This window comes from Echinops telfairi, unplaced genomic scaffold (genome assembly GCF_000313985.2).
Source record: "Echinops telfairi isolate 266 unplaced genomic scaffold, ASM31398v2 ScPeMD7_7468;HRSCAF=8506_0, whole genome shotgun sequence".
In the NCBI taxonomy this organism is placed as follows: Eukaryota; Metazoa; Chordata; class Mammalia; order Afrosoricida; family Tenrecidae; genus Echinops; species Echinops telfairi.
The window spans coordinates 69,066,190-69,090,200 of record NW_022111369.1 but is presented as its reverse complement, the minus strand read 5'-3'; the positions used below and the strand labels follow the sequence as shown (position 1 = coordinate 69,090,200).

The window sequence follows — 24,011 nt, the reverse complement described above, 5'->3', positions numbered from 1 at the left end:
TGAGAACTCCAATGATATCTATTGGTCCAGTTATGAGAATTTTGGTCTTAGATTCTTCTACATAAAACATGTCATTTTTGCTAAAAATAGTATTTGAAGGCCAATGTTGACATAACTGACAAACCAACATGTTTAATTGTATTCTTTATCCGAGCAATTATTTTAATGAATTATCTTTAATCAATCAAATTCAAGCAATTAAAAAAAACCCTGATGTCTACCAAACTTGCTCCCATTTAATTAATTTCTGAAAACCTGAGCTATAGGGCATTTCAAGTCAGTGAAATTATTCAAATAGCTAAATGTGTCACGGTCAGATGAGACCTTAATGCATACTTACCTTATGGTTGAAATATTTTTCAAACTTTAATCTTGCTAATTCTACACATTGGGACCAATTTCTAGGTCTCTTGCTAAGTAACTTAACAACTTGAAAACAGCCTTCTAAATTGTGTCCAGTTTGTATCTTCTAGAAAGGATGACAAAGAGAATGTAATTTCAGTTAAACACATATACATATTGTATTAGCCCAAATTTGTATCATGATTAAAAAATCTACTTTCAATCCATTCTTTCTTTCCCTATCTTCACCCTTTCTTTTTCGAGAAGTGAATGGATGAGATAACACAAGGAAATTCTTAAATTTTGTGTCTCACAAATTATATATTGTCTTCCATGTTCTTTTTAGGTGCCATCTCAACTCATAGATGCTACACACGACGACTCGTCTTACACTACCACCCTTACAATGATGTCTGAGCCCACTACAGCATCTTTTCAATTCATCTTATTCAGTCTTCCTTCTTTTCTCTAGCCCTCCATTTTAACAAGCATGATTTACTTTTCCAGGAACTAATCCAAAGTTTTTTACACTGAAGGCAAAAGTTTTTGATGATCATTAGTAAGTGCTTCAATCTCCTTGATTTCAGTAAACAAGATGGTGTGTCCCCTGCGTGTTTCCGGTTAACGAGCCTTCCTCAAATCCCACCATATTCTTTTTAATAAAGTAGATTCTCAGATTTACTCAGTATACAGATTAAGTATAGTAAAAGGTGACAACCCTAATGTACACCTTTGCGGATTTCAAGCCAGTATCCCTTTGCTATGTGCAAACAATTGCCTCCTGATCCATGTATAAGTTTCACATGAGCACAATTAAATGTTCTGGAATTTCCACTTTGTAACGTTTTCCATAGCATGTTATGATCCACAAAGTAAAATGCCTTTGTGTAATCAATAAAGTATCTTTCTTATATTCTCTGGTTTCTGCCAAGTTTCATCTGATCTCGGCAGTGATATCCTTCATTTTATGTCCACTTTTGAATTATGCTTAAATTCCTGTTGCACTGCTACAAACATTTTATGAATTATTGTAAGCAAAATTTTGCTAGAATGTGGTATTAATGACATTATTCAATAACTTCTGCATTGCAGTGGGTTACTTTTCTTTGGAATAGGGTTAAATAATGGATCTCTTCCCGTAGGTGGCTGTCTTCCAAATTACTTTATTTTGACTAGAGAGTGCTTCCAGTGCTGCATGCTTGTTGAAACATTTAAAATGGTAATCCACCAATTCCTTGAGTCTTGTTTTAAATGAAGGCTTTCAATTCCATGTGGACTTCTTTTAATACTACTGGTTCGGGATCTTATGCCTCTTTTTGATCATCTAACAATTTTCTTTTTTGGCACAGTGACTGTGTATTCTTTGCATCTTCTTTTGAGGCTTCATGCAGCCTTCAATATTTTGCTTATTGTTATTGTAAGGCTCTGTCAAGTTTCACTCACAGCGACCCTATGTACAACAGAAAGAAAATGCCTGGTCCTGTGCCACCATTGCATTTGAGACCGTTGTTATAGTCACTGTTCATTATTCATCTAATCAAAGGTTTTGCTTTTATCACCGACTTTCTCCTTTACCAAGCATGATATCCTTTTCTAGGGACTAGCCTCTCCAGATAACCTAAAATATGAGATACAGTCTCATCCTTCTCACTTCTATGGAGCATTCTAGAGGTATGTCCTCCCAAACAGATGTGTCTACATAATCCTTCATTACTTAAACTTACTTGAGGCCTGAATTTTCAATTCTGTCTGCTTGAGAAATAGTAAGCATGCTCTTCCACTTTGACTTTCTAACTTCAAGTCTTTCAACATTTTTAACACTTTGTGTTCTCAAGCTGTCCTCTGACTTCACAATTCCTTGATGTTCTTCAAGTCATCATACAACTTGTTTTTAGTCATTAGTGTTCAACCTATCCTTGAGGTTCTCCCATAAGTCAGGTGGGAAACACTCAGGTTAATAGGGTCCTGGTGGGTAAGCATTTGAATGCTTATATCAAGGTTGGCATCACAGCCACCAGCTGCTCCTCTGGAGTAGGCTGAGGCTATTTGCCTTTGTAAAGACTGAAGTCTCAGAAACTCTTGAGTCATAATCAACTCGATGGCAGGGGGTTTGGGCTTGGTATACTCAAAATTGTATGCTAACTCAACCTTTAGCTTTGTTTTGGCTGATGATATTGAGCTCCATTTTTTTTTCTTTTTCATTCATATAGGTTTTCATATAGTTTCATTTCTTTGTATTTCTTCAGGTGGGGGGGGAGTTACGTGTGTCACCACGTTATTGACAAACATATTCAATAATATTCCTCTTACAGATCTATTGTTTAGCTGAAAACAGTACTGTGGGAGTGAGTTCAGTTTTATGCATAAAGGATGACTGAGGGGCATGATCTCAGCAGTTTTACTAGTCTCCACCTGGTCAGTAAGTTTGACGTTTCAGAAATTTTTATTTTTGCGTTATGGTCAATCACACTACCTCTCCCCCCGCAGTCTATCCTGGACCTTCTAAAGTGACCCATTTCAGAGTGGTTGGTACTGGTATCCAGGATCCATCTAGTTCTGTTGATCTTATGATCAGAGAAGCTGATGACTGATTGCACAGCCCATTAGTTCAATGGACTGTTTCCATAAGTCTTTGATTTTCTTCACAGTTTGCTCTGGATAGAAGAGACCAATAGTTGCTTTGATCCCAGTTTTAAAGATTATTCAAGGGAATGGCTTCAGAAAAGCCTAAAGTCTATAACTTGAAATTTTGTTTTACATTTCCCTTCTGTTCAGGAGTAATCAAATTACTCTTCTAATCTTTTAACAAGACACTCATTAATGGTAGCTGGGCACCATCCAGGTCTTTTGGGTCTAATGGCCAAGGAGTTAAGTTTTAAAAGGAGGCAATTAGTCACACATTTCATATTATCATCTTATTCTGGATTCTCCTTGCTGTTGTTCTAGATCATAGGTTCGCACACTTATTTAGCACCCTTTTCAGAAACAAACAAACACAAACCACAAAAATCCTCATAAACTATGGCTCATAATAAATGATAAAATGAAGGTATCTGCTTTTGTAGTACTACTGGATCATTCCAGTTGGCCCTCCAGGGAGTGGTATTGCTCTATTTGGGAAAAAACTAATCAAGACAGAGATCAATTATTTTACATGGTCCCTTGCAAGCCACTTAAAAGATTTTAAGATCCCAGGCACTATGCATCAAACTAGAAGATAACAGAAGAGAACTAAATACAAGATTAGGCTAATGAACTCTGGTGTTATTGAGACCACAGCAGCCTGAGGTATCACTTTACTGATTATATACAATAATGCTTTCCCCATTTTGGCAGTAAAAATGATTCGCAAGCAACAGAAAATAGAACTTGCGTGGTACAAGTGGTTTGAAATCAGTTGCTAATCTGAATGTTGGCAGTGTGAATCCCACCCATTATATCAAGAGAGTAAACACTTTTGGAAGTGATTACTATAGAGCACTTCTGTAGCACATGAGTTGGGAATTAATAGCAGCTAATAACGATGCAACTTGAAAATGGGATTACATTGATATCAAATGTTGAGTTTATATTAAAATGTATTGGTTTACCTGTAAGACTTCTTCTGCAGAATGATAGCTTTGCCAAAACTTGTTGAACAACGAAGGCTTGTGGGAAAAGGAACTCTCAAACTATAAGAGAGAGGTGGGCAAAGACAGGGAAAGTTATAAATAGCCCGGTTAAAAGTTTGAAATATCTTCTTGCCTATCTCAAAGAAAATATATTCCTCAAAAATAAACTTTTACCTTATCTCTTGCCCACTGGATAGTGTGTTCAATAGCAGCTGGAAAAGACTTCAGAGTACAAAATGGTATTTCCTCCTCTGGAGGATCCCGCTATTTAATGAAATAAGACAAGCAACAGTTAAGAGAAACAATGGAAATTTATTATGGCTATATTTTCCTTTTTAATTTTTGGGTTTATTTTTGAGGATTTTAAGGTAATTAAAAATAAAATCTGAACACTGATTCTTTTATCTTCTTTTCCTTGCCAATAAGAAAGCAAAAACAAAACAAAACAAAAAACAATCCTATAAACACCTAAAACTGTTTAGTAGTAATGTCACAATAAGGCTGACTACTTCACTATCTGGGCAGTCCTTTGACATCCATTATGGGAGATGATAATAAATAAAATTCTTTTTACTCTTTTCCCAACTATCAAGGGCACATTTAAAATTTACAGCTTTCTCTAGTTTGAAAGGAATTCCAAGAATCCCTCAAATATAATACGAATTCCTCCATGGGGAAAAATTTTTTGAAGCAAATATATATACATACCCTCCATGTTTGCTACAGTTTCTTTCAAGATGTATTAAATGACTGACAGATGTCTATTCTGCTGCATATAACAGAAATAACTACCGAGGAAACCTATCTTCAATTATAGGTTAACTTTTGCTTGCACTTACTGGTTAATCCAATCTTAAATGACCCATTGTGTCCCTTTTTCACTAAGATGTATATTTTAGTTTATTTTTCCCATTAAATAGCACTAAACAGTGAAAAAAACAAGAGACAAGCCAGAAGGTAAAAAATGAAGTAAAATATGCAAGAAAGGTTTATGGAAAATACGGAAGACTCAAAAAGCCATTGAGATTTTATAATACTCCCTACTTTGGAAGTCTTTTAATATAACACCTCATTTAAAATTTTCTTCTTTATTTAATGGCCTTCAAAATCAGTTTGTCAATTTAGAGTATTTTCAATAGACACCATCAGCTTCTAAGAGTAAGTGGGAAAATGTTTTATAAAACATTTTGGTTAGACTACTACCTATCCATTAAATGAAGAAATTAATTTTCTTTTCCTTTGGTAGAATATGATACTAATTGATTAGTTACACTGAGAGAGCGCGCATGAGAGTGAGAGAGAGCACCCTTACAGGTGGTGCTCTCTTTTTTTAATGCTCCATTTATTATCTAAGATATATAGATAGATACCCTCGCTACATGAGAACACAGAAAACTTATTTTTCAGTAAAATTTTAGATGGTTCACCAGTGTAGGGATGGAAATCTAAATAAACATTAGATTTGAATTTTTGACGAGACTCCATTTTCCATATGCTGGCTATTATCTAACATAATAAACTGGATTTTAGGGGGGATACTTTTATTGTCCACTAACAGTCTAATTGTTCTTATCAGGCAATCTTCAAACGGAAAAGCTGATGGAAACTAAATCAAGCAGCTTTGAAGACTAACCAACAACAGAAGCAATTACTCTAGAACCACCAAAAACCAACTTTTATTGAGTTAAAGGAAATAATTATTTGTTGCATTTTTACAGATATACTGTTCTCATGTGCATGGATTTCACTGGAACACCAGAAAGGAAGAAAAGTTAAATAAGTCAAATTTGTTGACTGTTGAAAATCAAAATAAATCTGAGCTTGAAAGAAGAAACATTTTAAACATTACTCACATGACTATTATAGGATTCAGTCAAATGAGGAACAACAACTTCAGTGTGTCCCTTAGTGCCCATTGTTCCAGAGTCTAAGAGAGGTCGTAGATTTGCTAAACAACGGCTAGTTAAAAAGGTAAATAAGAACAAACAAACATGAACAATGTAACAAAGGGAAACAGAATTTACCGATTTGAACTGATTATTTCACAGAAATTTCTTGATAGCAATACTTCAAGAAACAGATAAATTAGTATCAAACAGCACATTCATCACCTTCCACCCTATACCAAGTATAAATTTTGTTGTCCAATATACTAAAATGTTTTCTCATTACTGTCACTACCTCCCCCACCAGAAACTGCTACAATTTTTTTCTTACAGCTTAACTCTTAATTATGTTCTGCTCTCATTTCTTGCTTTTTATTTGCTCTTTATTTTCTAAAATTCTTCTAGCCAACTACAATCTTAAAGCTTTCTCTTAAATAATATAAATGCTTTTATTCAATATAATATGAACAGAAGTTAAAAAGTACTGATATAAAACCATGGAAATCTTCATTAAACAAATATATCAAATTTTAAAGCTAAAAAAAATTACTACTACCAAAGAATTACCACATGCCACATGGGACAATTTATAATGTTCCCCAATAAAATGATAAAGATGTTTTTAAAGTGAACCAAAGACCTATATAAACTATAGATATATGAATGGAATTTGAGCTTGCACTTAATTCCAGCTCTCATCTAATTAGTTCTGTGGTCTTATTTCATACATGCTCTCAGGAAAAAGTTAACTGAAGATAAGAGTGCTATAGCAAAGTGTGAAAAAAATTAAATGACACATAGCTTATTAGAATTAGCATCTGGGGTTTTAAAGGGCTGTCTTAAGACAAACTAAGTGAGGTGTCAGTTATGTCCACAGGCAGAAGCGAACCAGCCTGTGCGATCAAAGGATAGTACATAATTAAATCCAAAATTAGAGGGATGGGGAAATTCTGAGCATCTAGTTTGTAGGCTAAGGATGGCAGTAAAAGCCAAAAATCCATTTGCAGTATCAGGGATGTGAACATCCATGCTATCAGATACAGTGGATTGTAAAAAGAATAAATGCAGTAGTTAGGCTAAAATTTAACATCTTTTTTTAAAAATCATTTTATTAGGGGCTCATACAACTCTTATCACAAATCAATTGTGTAAAGTGCATTTGTACATTCATTGCCCTCATCATTCTCAAAACATTTGCTCTTCACTTAAGCCTCCGGCATTAGGTCCTCATTTTCCCCCTCCCTCCCCGCTCTCCCCTCCCTCATGAGCCCTTGATAATTTATAAATTGTTATTTTGTCATATCTTGCCCTGTCCGACGTCTCCCTTCACCCACTTTTCGGTTGTCCGTCCCACAGGGAGGAGGTCACATATAGTTCCTAGTAATCGCTTCCCTCTTTCCAACCCACTCTCCCTCTACCCTTCTTGTATCGCGCCACACACACCACTGGTCTTGTAGGGCTCATCTGCCCTGGATTCCCTGTATTTCCAGTTCCTATCTGTACCAGTGTACATCTTCTGGTCTAGCCAGACTTGCAAGGTAGAATTCGTGTCATGATAGTGGGAGCGAGGAGGAAGTATTTAGAAACTAGAGGAAAATTGTATTTTTCATTGTTGTTACATCGCACCCTGACTGGCTCGTCTTCTCCCTGAGACCCCTCTGCAAGGGGATCTCCAGTGGCCTACTAATGGGCTTTGGGTCTCCACTCCACACTCCCCCCCATCATTCACTATAGTAAGATTTTTTTGTTCTGATGATGACTTATACCTGATCCCTTCGACACCTCGTGATTACATAGGCTGGTGTGCTTCTGCCATGGGGGCTTTATCATTTGTTCTCCCCCTTGATTCATTTTAAATGTGTTCTAATTTTTAAAATTTTTATTGCCTGTTTTATTTTTGATGTTTTTCTGTTATGTTATTGATTTTTTTGTATATGAAATCCACCGTAAGTAAATCTAGAAAGACAATAACCGGATCCATAGTTTCTTAAGATTATGGTGAGGGGGAGGGGGGGGGAGACAGAAGGCTAATGAGTGCAAGAAGAAAATGTTCTAAAATGGATTGTGGACAAAATAACTCTTTATAGGATTAAACCATTGAGTTGGTTACTATTTTTTATCATACCTTCCATTTAGGCCTACGTAATTCTGAAGGCAGTTCTCTCAACTCTCTATCCTATCCTGGAAAAAATTGTGTTCTTTGGTTCAAAATAGCTTGGGGCCACATCTGCCATCCTTAGGCTACGTAAGAGAGAAAAAATCACAAACTCACTCCCATCAAGTCAATTCTGAGTCCTTAGCAACCGTGTAGGACGGGGTAGAATTTTCCCATTGGTTTCCCAAACTAACTCTTTACAGAAGAAAGCTTTGTCTTTCTCCTGTGGAGCTGGCTAGTTTCAAATGGCTGATCCCGTGATTAGCAGCCCCATGCATAACCACTACACCCCCAGAGCTACTCACTCGGGAAAAGGAGATACAATTCTCCACCAGCCCAAGGCTGATTGCCTCCACCCTCCATTCTTCTTTTACCCTATTCAGACACCCACGGTACCCCACTTCTCTGCTACATTTGATAATCCATTGCAATGTGCCACAGAGCACTGAAAATACAATTACGTATGGGCTTTATTAGGGAAGTTAACAGGTTATTACAAGCCAGGGTCAGAAAACATTAAGGATACAGTCTTTGGACCACAGCCAAGAGAAAAGTCTAGAGTTTCTCTTAGTCATGCTATCCTGTGGCCTCTTTTCCACTGAGCAAGGAACCTTGCCTACTACTGTCTCACTGCTTCAGGGTCTCAGCGGTATGGTTTCTCTGCTCACTCTTATTATGGTCCTTCTGCTCTAACTTATGGTCTACATGTCACAGCCCCTGATGCCGCCAATGCTCCTGCACTTCAGGTAGGAATCTTGCAAGTGTTCCACTGGTAGCTCTTCTTTCTTTGCATTCATAGGCATGTCTGTTCCTGCTTCTGAAATGGTTCTCTTATACCTATAAGAATGGGAAAACTGACCAATCCGAGTTTGCACCCTACACTTTGTCTGCATGGTTAGGTGGGAATGACAAAGACATTGAACAGAAGAGCTGTAAGTAACAGCATCCTTGAAGGGCTCAAATCATGTTGAGTGCTGGGAACAGAAGGAACTCGAAAAGGTCAAGATCAGGGATGTGGGAAGGATGAGGTAAGGCTTCCCAATGAAATCCCTGAAGGACAGAAGCTTGCTACCATTATAGAATGAGCAGGCACTATGCTATGATGGGGAAAAAATTATTTAGTCCAATAGCCCTGGCCTTTTTCTCAAAAACGCCATTTTAGAATTAAACAACAACAACAACAACAACAAAAAGTCTTTCTGATAAGCCCTGAAGTTTTCATGACTCCTTGCCACTTTGTGGGAATCTATCAAGGTTACTCCTTTGGAATTCCCACAAAGTTTCCCTAACTTTCTGAGCTGTCTTTAAGTGGCTCAGCAGATTCTTTTGGAAATTACTGCTCTGACTGGACCTTTTTTGGGAAGGCATCCTAATGAAACTAAGCTTATCAAGAGAATATGTGGGTATCCACTGATTACAGATGTGTTAAAAAATGTTATCTTAGGAATAAGCTTGTGGATGTATGAATTGGAGCCTTAAAAGTAACACTTTTTGACCTACCCTCACATTTCTGTACTTAAATTTCTTTATTCACTTTCTCTTCTCTCCTTTTCTATATTTGATTCCACACTTTTCAATTGATAAACTTTCCTCTAATATATATATGTTCTAACATGGTAAGAGTCAAAGACCTAAGAATGATTATGTTAATACGACATATTATAGTTATTCACTTTTCATTTAGCATCATGTATTGGTCACTGAGCATATAATAGTGGGAAAAGAAATAAGCCCTGAATGTAGGGTCAAGTGAAATCACAAACATTAAAGTATGAAATCAGTAAAGATAAGCATATAAAAGGAAAAGTAGAGCGCTCTGAAAGATTATCACAAGAATATTTCATGTAGATGTGAGAGCTGAAGTTGGAAGACAGACATTTTTAGATTTGGACCTTAGGTACTGGGGAGGGAAAAGGAGGCGTAGAGGTCAGTAGATGTGGAGCCAGGGGTTTAAGAGCAAGAGAAATATAAGTACTAACATGTAAATTTGAGATAGAAAAGTGTATGATGTCATGTACCAACTTCTAAGAACTGAAACTGAAATAGGAGCTGAGGAGAAACTGGTATATTTTAAGCTGGAGTGGTAGACAAGTAGAACTCCATTAACTTTAGCTATGCTACAGATTTTAGAAATTATCGAAAGTATTTTTATGCCTGAAGAGTACAATAGGTACATAAAATATAGCAAGAAATGCCAGTAACTGTAATAAGTAGGTAAGAGATATAGAAATGAAAACAAATATAATTTTCCATGAACTATAATTTCAAGAACATACCTGTCTATATATCTTCTGGCTTCCACATTATCTAATGCTGTAATAATTATATCTTGTTTAGTATAGAACTCATCATTGTAAATGGTCTCAGTGGCTGGACATACTTTATTCAGATGTGCATCTATCTTTAATTGAGGATTTATTTTCAAGGTTGCACCAGCAGCAGTATAGCTTTTAGGTTTCTAAACAACAACAAAAAAATTCTCTAAGAAACAGAATGAATGTAACAAAACAAAAAGAAAAAACCTCTGAGATTACACACTTTTATCATAATGGGAGTATTCAATAAAAGTAATGATACCATTTTAATTGCTTGTGTGTGGAAATTATAAGTTAATAATGTACTTTAGTCAGAGTCTTTTACATGAATAAAAATCAAAACAACCTATATTTTATCGAGGTGCTTTAGAATTCTAAAAGCACAGGCAACTCGAAAAAGTTCACAGAAAAATGAAATCAAAAGATAATGAAATTTTCCCACAAACTTTTTGAAGCTCCCTTGTATGAAATATTCAGTTAAAAATAAATTTTTTTTCCAAATCAGTGTTTGAAATATAGAAATGCATAGAATAAAACAAGAACACAGATAATAAAATACTAGAAATCTAGATAGTATATGGCTTACAAATATAGAAGTTTACTATTTTGAGTATTAAATCTTTATTACTATTTTAAATAGAACTACTTTCAAACATTACATTTCAATTTTGTTTTTAAAAAAAGGTACACTAAATACAATGCATTCTTTTCTAGATCATTATTAAATCATCTGAAATGTTTCACGTATGTAGTGAAATGACTTATTTAATAACCCTGGAGTCTCTGTAACTCCCACCAAAAGCCTTCTCCTGATGGAGCTGGACAAAAGGATAGGATTCAATTGGATGTTTCTGTTAACAGGGATAATTGTGATCATAATCCTGCTGAGTATAAAGTGAGCTATCTCCAGAATTAAGAATGGTGATTTTCACTATAGCAAGAGAGTAAAGCCAGAAGTGAAGTGAGTCATTTGGATCCCAAGATCCCTGTGCATTGGATATTGTTGATCCAGGTTTGACAGTAGAGCAGTAGCAGAGTCAGGAACTAGAGTTGTGGACTTTCAAGCCCAAGGATTAAGTAGAATTAAGTGCTTTTAAATAAGAGGTGGGTGTGTGGAGCGGGAGTGCTCCAGGATGAGACTTAAGTAGAACAGCATGCCTCTGCGCATTTACTGGCAGCCCTGTAAAAACAGTGCTGCAACACTATACAAGCGGGGGCACAGGCCAATCAGTTGTGTGGCTCAGAGGCTTTCAAAGACCAGAGAGAGACCTGCCTGCAGACATAGTTGACTCTTCTATCCAAATAATTTTATCTTGAGCTTTTGTAACCTGCTAATTTCCTCAATAAATACATAATCATAACTGTGAGTTGTGTGTACATGTCAATGAAAGTATCAAAACCAGTTGAAAATAAGAGTTTTGTGGGTAAAGTAGTATCAGAAATGGTACGCAGGTTGCAAGGAAAAGCCATGTCTGATCTCAGTCCCATAGAGATCAGCCTTGGCCAGCTGATGTTAGTGATTTTCCTCCCCCCTTTTATAACTGCAGGAGGGTCAAAAGTGGCACCCAAGTCATTTCTTTTTTACAAGGTGTTATGAGAGTTCATGTATGAGTATTGGATCTATGGATCACTCTGTTTGAATTTCATCTTAATTCTATTTTTCTTTCATATTGTTAGTTTAGCATGTTTTACTTCTCAGTGTATAAATCTGAAACTGTGCTAAGGGGTTCAGTAAAATAAGGGCAGACCTTTATAGTTTCTTTGCAAGGAAAATGTACCAATTTAAGCATATAGTTAGTGTCTTGTATTTTAGCTCATAAGAGACCCTGCTTTTTATTTAGGTAAGGCATTTATGATAACATTTTATGCCACCTGTTTTTAGTTACATTACTAAGCTTTGTTTACTAACACTGTTAATGAGCCACTCCAATATAAATGGAAAGATAACATTACATAAATAAAATAAAGCTTGCTTCATTAAAATGCTTTCTTTCTTTAAATATTTTTCTCTTTATAGTACAGGATTAGACATTGCGGCTACTAACTGCAAGATGGGTGGTTCAAATACACTAGCTACTCTAAGAAAGATCAGGTTATCCGTTCCTAAGATTTATAGTTTTTATAAAGGGATGCTGTGAGTTGGATTGGACTTGATGGTAGGGCAGTCAGTATGGGACAGGCAAAAATTTGAAAAGATTATTTTAAAACAAAAAGATGTTAAAGTCAAATAAGATCAAGAGTACAAAAAATACTAAGTGCTAAATTTTACCTTTTGAAGCAAAGGCTTTTTAAAAAAAGTACGGAGTTCATGATTCATTAAAACTTAAAAATAAGGAAACATTTCCATGCTCTAGGTGATTACAAAGTGAACTTGAAGATACTGCCAGTGCATCAAAGTTCAAGCTCGAATAGCCACAATTGACATAAAAACCAATTCTTACATTAAAATCTTTGTATTTTTTCCTTTATCATGTCTATTTGATACTGTATTATATGTACTATATAATGCTAATAAAATGCTGTGCTTGTTAAAGCACTAATCTGCTTATCAAAAAAGAGCTTTTCTTTTTCATCAATAAAAACCAAACTAACTGCTATTGAATGGATTCTAACTCATAGTAACCCTGTGAGACAGGAGAACTGCTCCTATGTTTCCAATGCTGTAGCGCAGCTCTTCTGGGAGGAGAAAGCATGGCCCTTCTCTCTATGGTGCAACAGTCAATTCAAATGTTGAACATAATAGCAACATACCTGTATGTGATGGGGACGAAACAGAAACTGCCTATTCAAGTTTGATTTTTCTATTAAGTCAGGATCTGTAATTGTAATCTAGAAGAAAAAAATAGCTAAATTATACAACAGGGAGTCTGTAATTTATTTTTTGTCTAAAACAATTGCCAAGTTATTATAAATTATTTTGGGTGCTCAAATGCTAAAGTATTTTGAAATACTAAAATTACCATATATATTCATGTAAAAGCTGTTTTTCAGCACATTTTTAATGCAGTTTTTGGGGTATAATTAGGTGCCTTGGCTGATAGTCAGGTGGGCTTATACTCAAGTACGTATAGTAATACTTTTTACTTTGAAAAACCAAGTTTTATCAGGCATGTACAATAAATGAATTGCAATTTCTGTCCAAAACTTTTCTAATTTATACCAAAAAATACATAATAGTTTACCCCAAAGGAGCTAGAGGTTCCCTATTTTAATTTTACTCTAAAAAACCTTTTATGATTTTAGCCAATGTTTATAGAATTAGCTTTCCATTCTATAATTCAGATTGTTCCATGACAGATTGTGATTCCTATATTGTAACAGCACTCTTTTCTACTTCCTGCCCGTGTTTACCATTTGTCCTCCTTTCCTATCCCATTCTGCCTCTAACGTTAACCCTAAGCAACTACTGCCATTTTGATCTCCTATGGTTCACTGTTCTAAGGTAGTAGTTCTCAACCTGTGGGTTGGGAATCCTTTGGGGGTCGAACGACCCTTCAGAGGTCATCCCATTCATAATCATAGCAAAACTACAGTTAGGAAGTAGCAACAAAAATAATGTTATGGTTGGGGTTCACCACAACATAAGCAACTTTATTAAAGGGTCGCAGCATTAGGAAGGTTGAGAAGTACTGTTATAAGGGATGTTTATCTCCCCAAGTTCATTATATAAACATGTTTACGGTTCATCTGAAAGCTTAGCAGTTGGGAAATATTTCAGAGCCAGTCTTGAAAGATTTCAAGTTTAATAAAACTTGTTTTTTTCATTTGTTCAGATTTTGAGCCTTGTCCTAAATTTTGTTCTTGCTCTAGCCAAAACTTTCTAGTGTGATCCTGTTCCGAGTCGTTGATAACCAAGGTTGAGCATCAAGTTCTTCTGGTTTCAGAGTCTTTGAAGGGTGGTTAATGTCCAATAGTCATTTGGATTGTTTTCAGGTGTCTATCTTCACTCTGCTTCAGATGGAGGCGAGGTTATGATTTGGTTAATCTCACCTAGTATGGGCAAAATACTGTTTCAATTCACTACAACACAGTCTGGCTGCCTGATTTGGTAAATAAGCTTTATTTGAACTGTTTTACCCATGTGCATATAACCATTTAACATGATTCATTGTAGAGCTGAACATTTAATGACAGACTTTACGGTCTGAAATCCTGAAGTATTTGCAACATGGCTCTTTAAGAGAAAGTCTAGACTCCTGTGGTAAAGAATACCAGAGAAAACAAACAGACCCAACATAATCTATAAGGTAGTAATAATGGTTAATTTTTAAAAGCTTTTTTTCAGACTACTCCAGTTGTCAAGTGTTGGCTGGTATTCTACAAACACACTTGGCTTTCTTTTCATTGGTATTTTCCTGGTTATGTTTTTATTCTGAGCATGTCTGTGAAATTACATGCTTAGAGTATCTCTTTTAAATAGCAAGTATATGCAAAAAAAATTCAAAAGAAACAAAATGCCTTCAAACAAAAAAATTAACGAATTTGTAGTTTAATTGTTGATATTTAACTTTTTGTTGTTTCCTTCTATGTCCCTCTCCTCATCTCACCCTCTTCCTGCCTTATACTGGTCATGGAAAACATGTATTATGAAAAAACTAAGGCTGTATATGGTGCAGTTGAACAACTCGTATGATTCTTCTTGCTTAAGTCTAACTTCTACCAAAAGGATATCGTTATTTTTAGTCAAATATGGCTCTTCGTACACAATTCAGTTGACTCTGTACAACAGACCAAAATACAGCCCAATCCTCACAACTGCTGCAATCATGTTGTTGCAACAACTGTGTCCAGCCATGTAGCTGAAGTTCATCTTTTGGATCTTTACCAAGCATAGCGTCCTTTTCCAAGGACTGGTTTTGATAGCATGGTCAAGTTAGTGAGATAAGACTCAACCATCCTCAATTCTAAGGGGAATTCTTTTTTCGCTGCACTTTTTCCAAAACAGATTTGTCTTCTAGTAGATTTGATTTTTCTTTCTAGATTAAAATTCTTGTCAAATGTATTTGAATGGATCTTGATTTACCAGCAAGGTCCCACTGTTCTAAGCATCACCATAATGCAGTTTCACATTTGTTTTAGTCAGGGCTCTAGCATGGTTAATGATCCTTAAGCTGAAAGATTCAGTCTCTGCTTTGGACTTTTAAACCGTGTAATTTTGGCCCCAAGAAAATCAGTATTACGCATGTTTTCAATTTCTTATGAGTGATTCAAAAGAAACACTTGTTGTCATGACTTTTAGCACAGTATTTAATCTCTCAACTTTTGGTACCTGTGGATTTCTTTCCCCAAGATGGCTCTGTAGACAAATGTGTTTTTTTCCATTTAAACTTTATACAGTACATCTACATAAATTTATAGGATGGAGACCTGTCCATATTAACCTATGCTGTCGTATTGCCTCAAACCAGTAAGTTTCTTTCACACGGTTGTTTTTTCTGATCTTTACATGCTGCTGTGTATTATAAATTTCTAAGGTGTTTAAGTATTTAGATTCTCAAATGTGCATAACCAAGGATATTAAATTTCAAAAAATTAATGTAGTTAATAATATACACAAGAAAATATATATCAATTCAACAGTTTCCACAAGCAGAATACCTTGAGATGTGCTTCACTTCCGATTAATTAAAGCTGTTTCCTAGTGTTCCTATTTTATCTTTTGAGTTGTCATTTTGATCCCATTTGAATAGTTCTTAAAAGAGAATAGTGCTCAAGGCAGACCTTTTTTAACTAGTTGAGTTAAACTATAACATGGTTTTAATAAAGATTTCAGGGGTATTATTTCAATAAATAAAAACAATAAAGCAATGAAATCACAATGGAAAGCTAGTAAAAAAACACCAGAGAAATAGGTTTTTACTTAAATAAGTGAGTTTTCTAATTAAACTATATTTATTCTTAAATTATCCACAAGTGTGCATTAGTCTACTTCTTTTGATAATCACCAACTGAGACTATATCTGAGTACTCTGTAACTGTTTAATGTTTACTCTTATTTTAAGATTTACCAATTAATGAGTGTCTAATAAAAACAATAAAAATAAACAGTAAAATGCTTTTATATTTAATTTCAAAACAATGGGATTCATTCAGCATCAAAGAAGGAAACCAGGGAGAAACTCTAAAAGGTGACCAGAGTTTACCATATACTTTAAATTCTGAAGAATTTCTTACCAATCCCTTCTTTTTGCCTGTGCCAACACCAAGTAAAGCAAAATTTTTTAACATTTCACAGCCTATGGCTCCACATCCTACCTATGGAAGAGCAAAGTAAGATTAATTAGATGAAATAAAATCAGGAACTTCTACTTAATAGTGTTTTTTTATCTTAAAATTCTTCAAATTGCTAGGCTATAAAAAAGTACATATATTTTTAAATAACTTGAAGATTTTAGTTGCATTTCATTTGATTATCTTAGCATAAACAGATTTACAATGTCATTGTGTCTCACTTAAATTGAGAAAAAAAGTAATGTTGGCAATTCCTTTATACTAAAGATTTTAAAAATTAAACAAAACAAAACCCCCCCAAAACACTGAGTTCATTTTTATATATAACACAAAGAGAACATAAAATAATACTGCAATTTTTTTTGAAAAAGATTCCTTGGGTTTATGCATCTATCAAAATTTAATCGACTATGAGAACTATTGTAAGACTATCAGTTTTAAATAAATAGGAGTAAAAGCAGATTCTATTTGTGCACTTGTACCAGTTAACTTTAAGTTTCAACTTGGCAAGGACATGCTGCTCTTACTGGCTGTTTGTCTAGCCCAAAGGACAGGAATCTTTTTCTGCCAAGGACTGTTTGGTTATTTATAACATTTATAACATCATATGAAGGCCATTTGAAGTCTATAGCTCTTATAAAATCCATACATCAACTGTATCAAACACATTTGTATATATGTTGCCCCCAATAAAATTTATCAATTAAAAAAATTCTTTTCCAACTTAAAAATTAGGCTACTGTATTTGTTCAAACATTAACTCACCCCTAATGTGATGGCAGGAGCCCTGAAGGCAAAATGGTTATGTAATAGGCTGCTAACCACCAAGGTCAGCAGTTTGAAACCACCAGCCGCTCCAACTCACATATGAGTTGGACTCACTGCTGTCAAGTTAAACAGTCTAGGAAACCCACGGGCAGTTCCACACTGCCTTACAAGGTGCCTCTAAGTCTATATTTACTCTTTGGCAGAGAGTTTTTATATCCAATGGCAGAAATTGTTTCTCTTTGGTGAGCTGCGTGTTAGCTGGTATTGATGACTGTGTGGTTCTTATATGGCTTGGAAGGCTGGACTATCCCCACCTCAGCTCTAGAGAACAGGTTTGTAAACTTATTTGGTCTATTTCCCTTTTCAGAGAAAAAAAAAAAATCACTCAGCGCCCCTCTGGAAATTAAAACTTTTGTACGATAGTTCATAGTCCAATATAGTCCCATACTTACTAAAAAGACATTCAAATTTTGTAGCTTCTGACATAAAGAATCTCCAACGCAAGCTCGTAGGGCATCATACCTGTCTCCTCTGAAGAAAATGCATACCAAGAAAACTATAAGATAACTATAAGCAATATTAAGACAAATTTCATGATTGTTAAAAGCAGTTTAACATTGTACTTTAAAATATAATACTCTTTAAAAGTTCCCCTGGAACAATCATATAACCAATCAAATTTGAAAGAAAAAAAGGCCCCATAAGTAAGGTTTTTTCTACTTGACTTGTTAAATATAAGTTCCAATAACTTAAGCAAAGGCAAATTTATCTAGAAAAAAAACTTTCCAAGAGATTAAAATTTTTTTTGAGTGTGGGCTTGCATATTTATTTTTAAAACAGTTTTAATGGCATATAATTCATGAACCATATGATTCATTGGTTAAAATATATAAAAAAGTAATCATCGCTACAATCAATTTTAAAACATTTTCTTCATTCTTATACCCATTATTATTAGTTTCCCATTACTCCCTTAAACTCCCCTGCCTATTGGGCAGGGCCACATCTTAAGAACTAACTGTTCTTAGATGAGGGTTTATGATTGAGCGAGAGCTCAGAGTCTAGGGCAGAGATTTTTAATAAAAGTTCTTAGAGGAATCTATGGATGGCCTTTGGATTTGTTAACTCTCTTAAACTGGTAGTTTGAGGAGAATGACGCTAGATTAACAATGACCAATATGAGTAAAAAGGAAAGCAGCGGTTTTTCCATCTAACATCACTATAGCACTTTGAATGCTGGACTATTCTCATGACATGTAACTTAAAACTACAATATTTTTAAAATGTTTAAAAGGTATGGTATTAATAAAACACTTAAAGAAACCAATGGTATAAAGGAAAAATGACTACTGAAGTAGATTAAGTTAGAAACCTAGATTAGGTAAACCTATAGAGGTAACAACTGGATCAATAGATTCAAAAGGGCGCGACACAGAAACAGACAGGAAACTGTGAGTTTACAATAATGAATAAAAAGAATTGAACTGTAATTGATTATAGTGATGGTTGCACAATTCTTATGCATGCGACTGAACTTCTAAAATGGACTATGTGTGAATTGTACAAGTGGAACTGTTAGAGATAAATTATGAAAACAAAAAGAATAGCAAATGAGTTAGGAGAAACAACATATAAAACAAAGGCATGTATAGATCAAAACACTTTTTATAGTTTACTGGTTACAAACATATAACTAAGAAGATGCAATAGTAATATCACTATTACCGTGGGAGAAATTCTTCAGGTTTAGGTTTGCCTATTGTTTCGACAATATCTGATGCTTCGATATATAACTTAAGGAAGACAAAAAACAATGTATTTAATAAAATTTAAATTAATATTAAATTATAATACTTATCTAGCAATTAAGATAAAAATGTTAATTCAGAGCAAAACTATTGATTATAAAACTTAATTACTTTTCATGTAATATATATTTTTATATTCTCATGAAAATGATAAGCCAAAGGGAGTATGAAAAAGATACAATTTGGTTCATACTACTTAGCCATCCTGAAGATCATATATATTCGAATTTTAACAAAAAATGCCTCTTTCAAATATATTTTCTGTAACATAAAACTTATAAAACCCAATTCAAACCTAGCTAAATTCTAATTTGATCACCCTTTTGAAATGAAAACCTTTAGTCTGTACTTTTAGTTTAGATATACTGTATGTCAGATATAAATTATGCATACTACATTAAAAATGCCTTGAGAAATTACAATTCCAACATTTGCTTAAACAATAATCAGTAAGTTAATTGAAAAAAATTCAATCTCACTCTCATTTTTATTTGAGCAACTTAACTGGCCAAGCCTGGAGAAGATAAAATACTCATCAGCTCAATTATAATAGCACAGAATTTATATTAATAGCACAACTAATTTGTCTTGTTACATAATTTATTAGCAAATAGCATTATGTGTATACTTTAATAAATAATAAAAAAGAAAAATCATTCTTAAATATTCTCCACCTTCAGGAATTTATCATTAGGAAAGGAATAATCGTGAAAGCAGCTCAAGAATGCTGGTAGAGGGAAAGAACAAAAACTTAGCTAATAGTATAGAAGACGAACCAAAAGTTACAAGACAACTCATTCCTTCACTCTCAGTATTGAGGGAAATACATTCTAGAATAACAACCCAGTAGTCCCAATATTTGACTGTGTGAGTTTCAATTACAGAATTAAATTTTGGAAGCACATTACTCCCATCTCTCTCATGCCCCAAGATAAATAAATCACTAAGCCTAAGGCAGTTATAAAAGTATGTTAAAAATGTTAGAACACATCACACAGTCATTGTACAGTGGAGGAATTAATTCTTAAATATACCCAACCCAAGACCACCGAGTCACTTGTGACTGACGGTAAGCTAGGACAGAGTAGACCTGCCCCATTTAGTTTCCCAGGCAGTAGATTTGGGGTAAACCACCAACCTCAAAATTATGGCTTCATGTTTAAACCAGTGTCACCAAGGCTCCTTTAAAAATATATAGAAATGTTAAAACATAGAACTAACCCACTGGCACAAAGGTGAAAACTTTCCTGTCACAGCTTTCAATACTTCTTGGCTGGCAACACCTCCTACTGCTGCAGCAAGTGGGGGTAGAAAGCCTTGAGCAGTCCAAGAGAGCCAATTCACAATGTCAGCATTTACTTCAGGCTGAAATAACAAGCCACGAAAGACAGTAAGGTTAACAATATTCAAATAGTACACCTGAAAATGCAGTATGTGAGAATTGCGTAATGTGAGATTACTCCATCACTTCTATAACACTGAATTCCTGTAGTACATAAGCATTTAATGTCTTACACTTTATGATTAAAGGGCACTTACATGTGACCTTACGCAGTGTTTCCTTTTACCAGTACCTGTTCATTTTCCCCTTTTGATTCCGTGTTAACATCAACACATCATTAGAACTGGAAATGTTTATAATTTGTTATTTTTGTTAAAAACTATTTCTTAAAAGTCAATATTCACAAAGTAGAATTTAAAAAAATAAATGAGTCATTTTCATAGAATGGAATTAAAACGAAACAATCCAAAAGAAGCGATCAGTTTTTGCTAGAAGTGGCAAAAAACAAACAAAAAAACCCGATGCATTTTGAAGCAAGTTATTGCTAAAAAGATTGTTAAAGTTTATTGTGATGCTTCCAAAACCCTTAATATATGTCAGAATGATTGTGATGGTTCCAAAACCCTTAACATGTCTGAATGATTGAATTGTATGCTAATTATTTCAATACAACAATATTTAAAAGACAGTTAAAAGGCAGTTAAGGAAAAATATAATACAGAATGACTATATACTGAGTTAACTAGCATATTTAAAAAAGGAAAAGAGTTCTAACGGTCTCTAAAGAAAATGCTACATAAGTGAAATGTGGAATTATTTTTTGTATAACTTTTGTGAAGACTTCTTAATGAGCATTGGCTCTCTTTTTCTTCCTATTATTTCCACATTATAACTTGAATCACCCTTAAGTTCCAAAAAGAACTCCATCTCCTAAAGCTCTCTGTAAAATAAGTTTGATAGTTTCAAGACATATGTAATGCAATTAAAGTTTACTATCTGCTTATTACTCCACTCATTCCATTTTAATATCCTATACTTCAATTATTTGCCAACCTTTCTACTTCCTATTAGCTTTAGCCTTGACTCTGATGGACTATGAAACAGATTTATTGTCATTTAACACTGGGATATTGGTGGTAGTGTTAATTAAAAGTGATGACAAGAATGTAATATAAAGTTAATTTCGTCAAGCAACCTTGTGCTAAGTGATGTATTAGATGCTCATATAATTCTTAAAACAATACTAATTAATATAATTCCTATTCTATAAATGAGAAAACTGAAACGTTGTAAGGTTAAGCATGTTACTTAAGATTTTATAGCTAGTAGGTAGTAAAAGCAGGATATGAAACTAAAAAATACAAGCATACCATTTTATTATTGAGTTACACTACTTCCAAAGATTCTAGGATTTTTCAGTAAACAGTCATGAAACCACGATCAAGGAAATTTTTAGTTGGTCTACGATAATAAAAACCATCAAATTCTGAGCTTCCTTACCAAATCTTAAAAAAATGAACAATACTTAGCTACTACAAGAGGAGAAATAAAACAACATAGTATTTCAGTATTAGGAAACAGAATATTATAAGCTACAAATGACCTGTTAAAAGAAACAAATATAAAACTCCAGAAGAATATGTAAGATAAATAACTTTCCTAGTGTTACAGAATTAATAAGTAACAAAGCTAGACCCACTATAAATTAGGAAAAATTCCTATTTTTGAATATTCACCTTCTCTTCCAAGGTTCCGCTTATATATGTTGATAGGTTCAACAGTTCTTTTGAGTCTTGTTGGCATCTAGGATTGAACAGAGCATTGCTATGTCTATTTTCTCAATTAACAAAACGGTTGATCATATTTAAAACTGAAATTTAAATAACAAAGAATGCAGAATTGTGCCAGACTCATAAAAGGTTCCAATGACTTAAGAATATATTTCTTCAAAATTTATTACGTAAGACTTAGCTTTAAGAATACAAGCCAAAAATTTTTCAATACTTGTGATTTAATATAATACAAATGAAAAAAGATTAATTCTCAAATTTTTAGGTTTTAAAAAGGTCAACATATTCAACAAAATGGGTATTTAATATACTTTTATAATACAGACAAGTTATTCTTAAAAAAACAAACATTACCCAATATTAGGCTTGCGCCTGTAGTTCTCCTGGAACTGGTCCAAGGCAAGCATAGCTGTGTGGATCTCTAATGGTGCCTATTTCAGAAGATTAAAAATTAGCCAACATTTATAAGAGTGCCTATTATGTGCTAGATTTGAAGTTGTTTTGAAAGAACAATTCAATTCTTACAATAAATGTAGAAGTACAGTATTATTATCTTTATTTAATAGTTGAGAAAATGAAAGCTTAGGGAAATTCTCCTTATAAAGGTATTTATCTAAGTTTCAACTCCAGGTGTCTGATTCAATTTTTGCTAGGTCACAAAACAAATTTAGAGTAGCATCAAATATTTGTGTACTATCACTTATATTTTTTGCTTTTCAATTTAAAAATCTGAAAACTTAACGGCTGCTTTGCTTATACAAAATACACTTACTGCTATAAAATTATATCCAAAACCAAAGAAAAATTGCTTCAACATGTTTTCCTTGGAGAGATAGGGAGGGAAGAAAGTTATTGTATAAACATTACACAATCTAGAAAATACTTTAAGATTAAGCTCTATTTAAATTACTGGTATTATTTAACTATCAATGCTAAAAAAAAATATCACTACAAAAGTTAGAAGTTCTTCCCATTTTCTAATGTGATCTCATGATCCAATTCCCATTTTTCATTCTCTGATGCCACTTTCAGATATGTAAAGATACTATAAAGTAAATATCAGAAAAGGTATATACATGGCCATTCCATGTTTAACTTGCTAATCAGTTACCAATTCCCCTCCCAAATCTGCTAAGTGGTTACTTACTTCAGGTTTGCTAAAATCCGGAATAAGGCACGTGGCATGTTTTAACTGTCTTTCTAATGATTCCTAAAAGGAAAGAAAACACACGTACGAAGAAGTGAGAAATTATCCAGTCTGACCAGATATCCAGCTGAATGTCATTAGCACTAAAAGTACTGAAACATACAGGATTGGTTTAATGTTATAATTGAAATAAAATTGCTACAATTCCCCTTTGTCTTATTACTACACCATCTATTTATTACACTGAATGCATTAAGACAACTTGTTCTACATAGTAAATTTGGGGGAAAAAATTTGTGTTTTGAAAATTTAACATAAAGTTATTATATTCCAGATCTCAAGTGGTACTTGTTCTGCATTACAGCAATGACAAAGGGCACAAAATTCCTCTAGTTCTTTAATGCTTCCTGCCCCACTATCATGACCCCAGTTCTACTTTACAAACCTGACTAGACTGCAGCATATCCACTGGTACAGACAAAGAGCTTTCAACACATAGAATCCAGGACATATAAACCCCCCCAGGAACAGTAATGGGATAGTGATACCATGAGGGTATTGGAAAGGTGGGAGAAAGGGGAAACTGATTGCAAGGATAGACATATAGCCACCACACCCACACTCACCGAGGGGGACAAAAAACAGAAACGTGGGTGAAGGAAGACAGTGGACAGTG

At 34.2% G+C, this 24,011-nt stretch overlaps 1 protein-coding gene across 2 annotated transcripts in view; it reads right to left on the bottom strand.

Annotated features, from left to right (window-relative positions):
* The window catches only part of UBA6 (ubiquitin like modifier activating enzyme 6), a 77,027-nt gene that overhangs the window by 22,337 nt on the left and 30,679 nt on the right, over positions 1–24,011 (bottom strand). For both annotated transcript variants that reach the window (XM_045284088.1, XM_045284089.1), the window contains exons 11-23: positions 23,336–23,398; positions 22,543–22,619; positions 22,135–22,201; positions 20,338–20,481; positions 19,034–19,101; positions 17,761–17,839; positions 16,484–16,564; positions 13,061–13,138; positions 10,271–10,452; positions 5,807–5,912; positions 4,128–4,217; positions 3,933–4,013; positions 341–469 (exon numbers count right to left, since the gene is read on the bottom strand). In XM_045284088.1, coding sequence (XP_045140023.1) covers positions 341–469; positions 3,933–4,013; positions 4,128–4,217; positions 5,807–5,912; positions 10,271–10,452; positions 13,061–13,138; positions 16,484–16,564; positions 17,761–17,839; positions 19,034–19,101; positions 20,338–20,481; positions 22,135–22,201; positions 22,543–22,619; positions 23,336–23,398 — 1,245 coding nt within the window. The remainder of the gene's footprint in view (positions 1–340; positions 470–3,932; positions 4,014–4,127; positions 4,218–5,806; positions 5,913–10,270; positions 10,453–13,060; positions 13,139–16,483; positions 16,565–17,760; positions 17,840–19,033; positions 19,102–20,337; positions 20,482–22,134; positions 22,202–22,542; positions 22,620–23,335; positions 23,399–24,011) is intronic.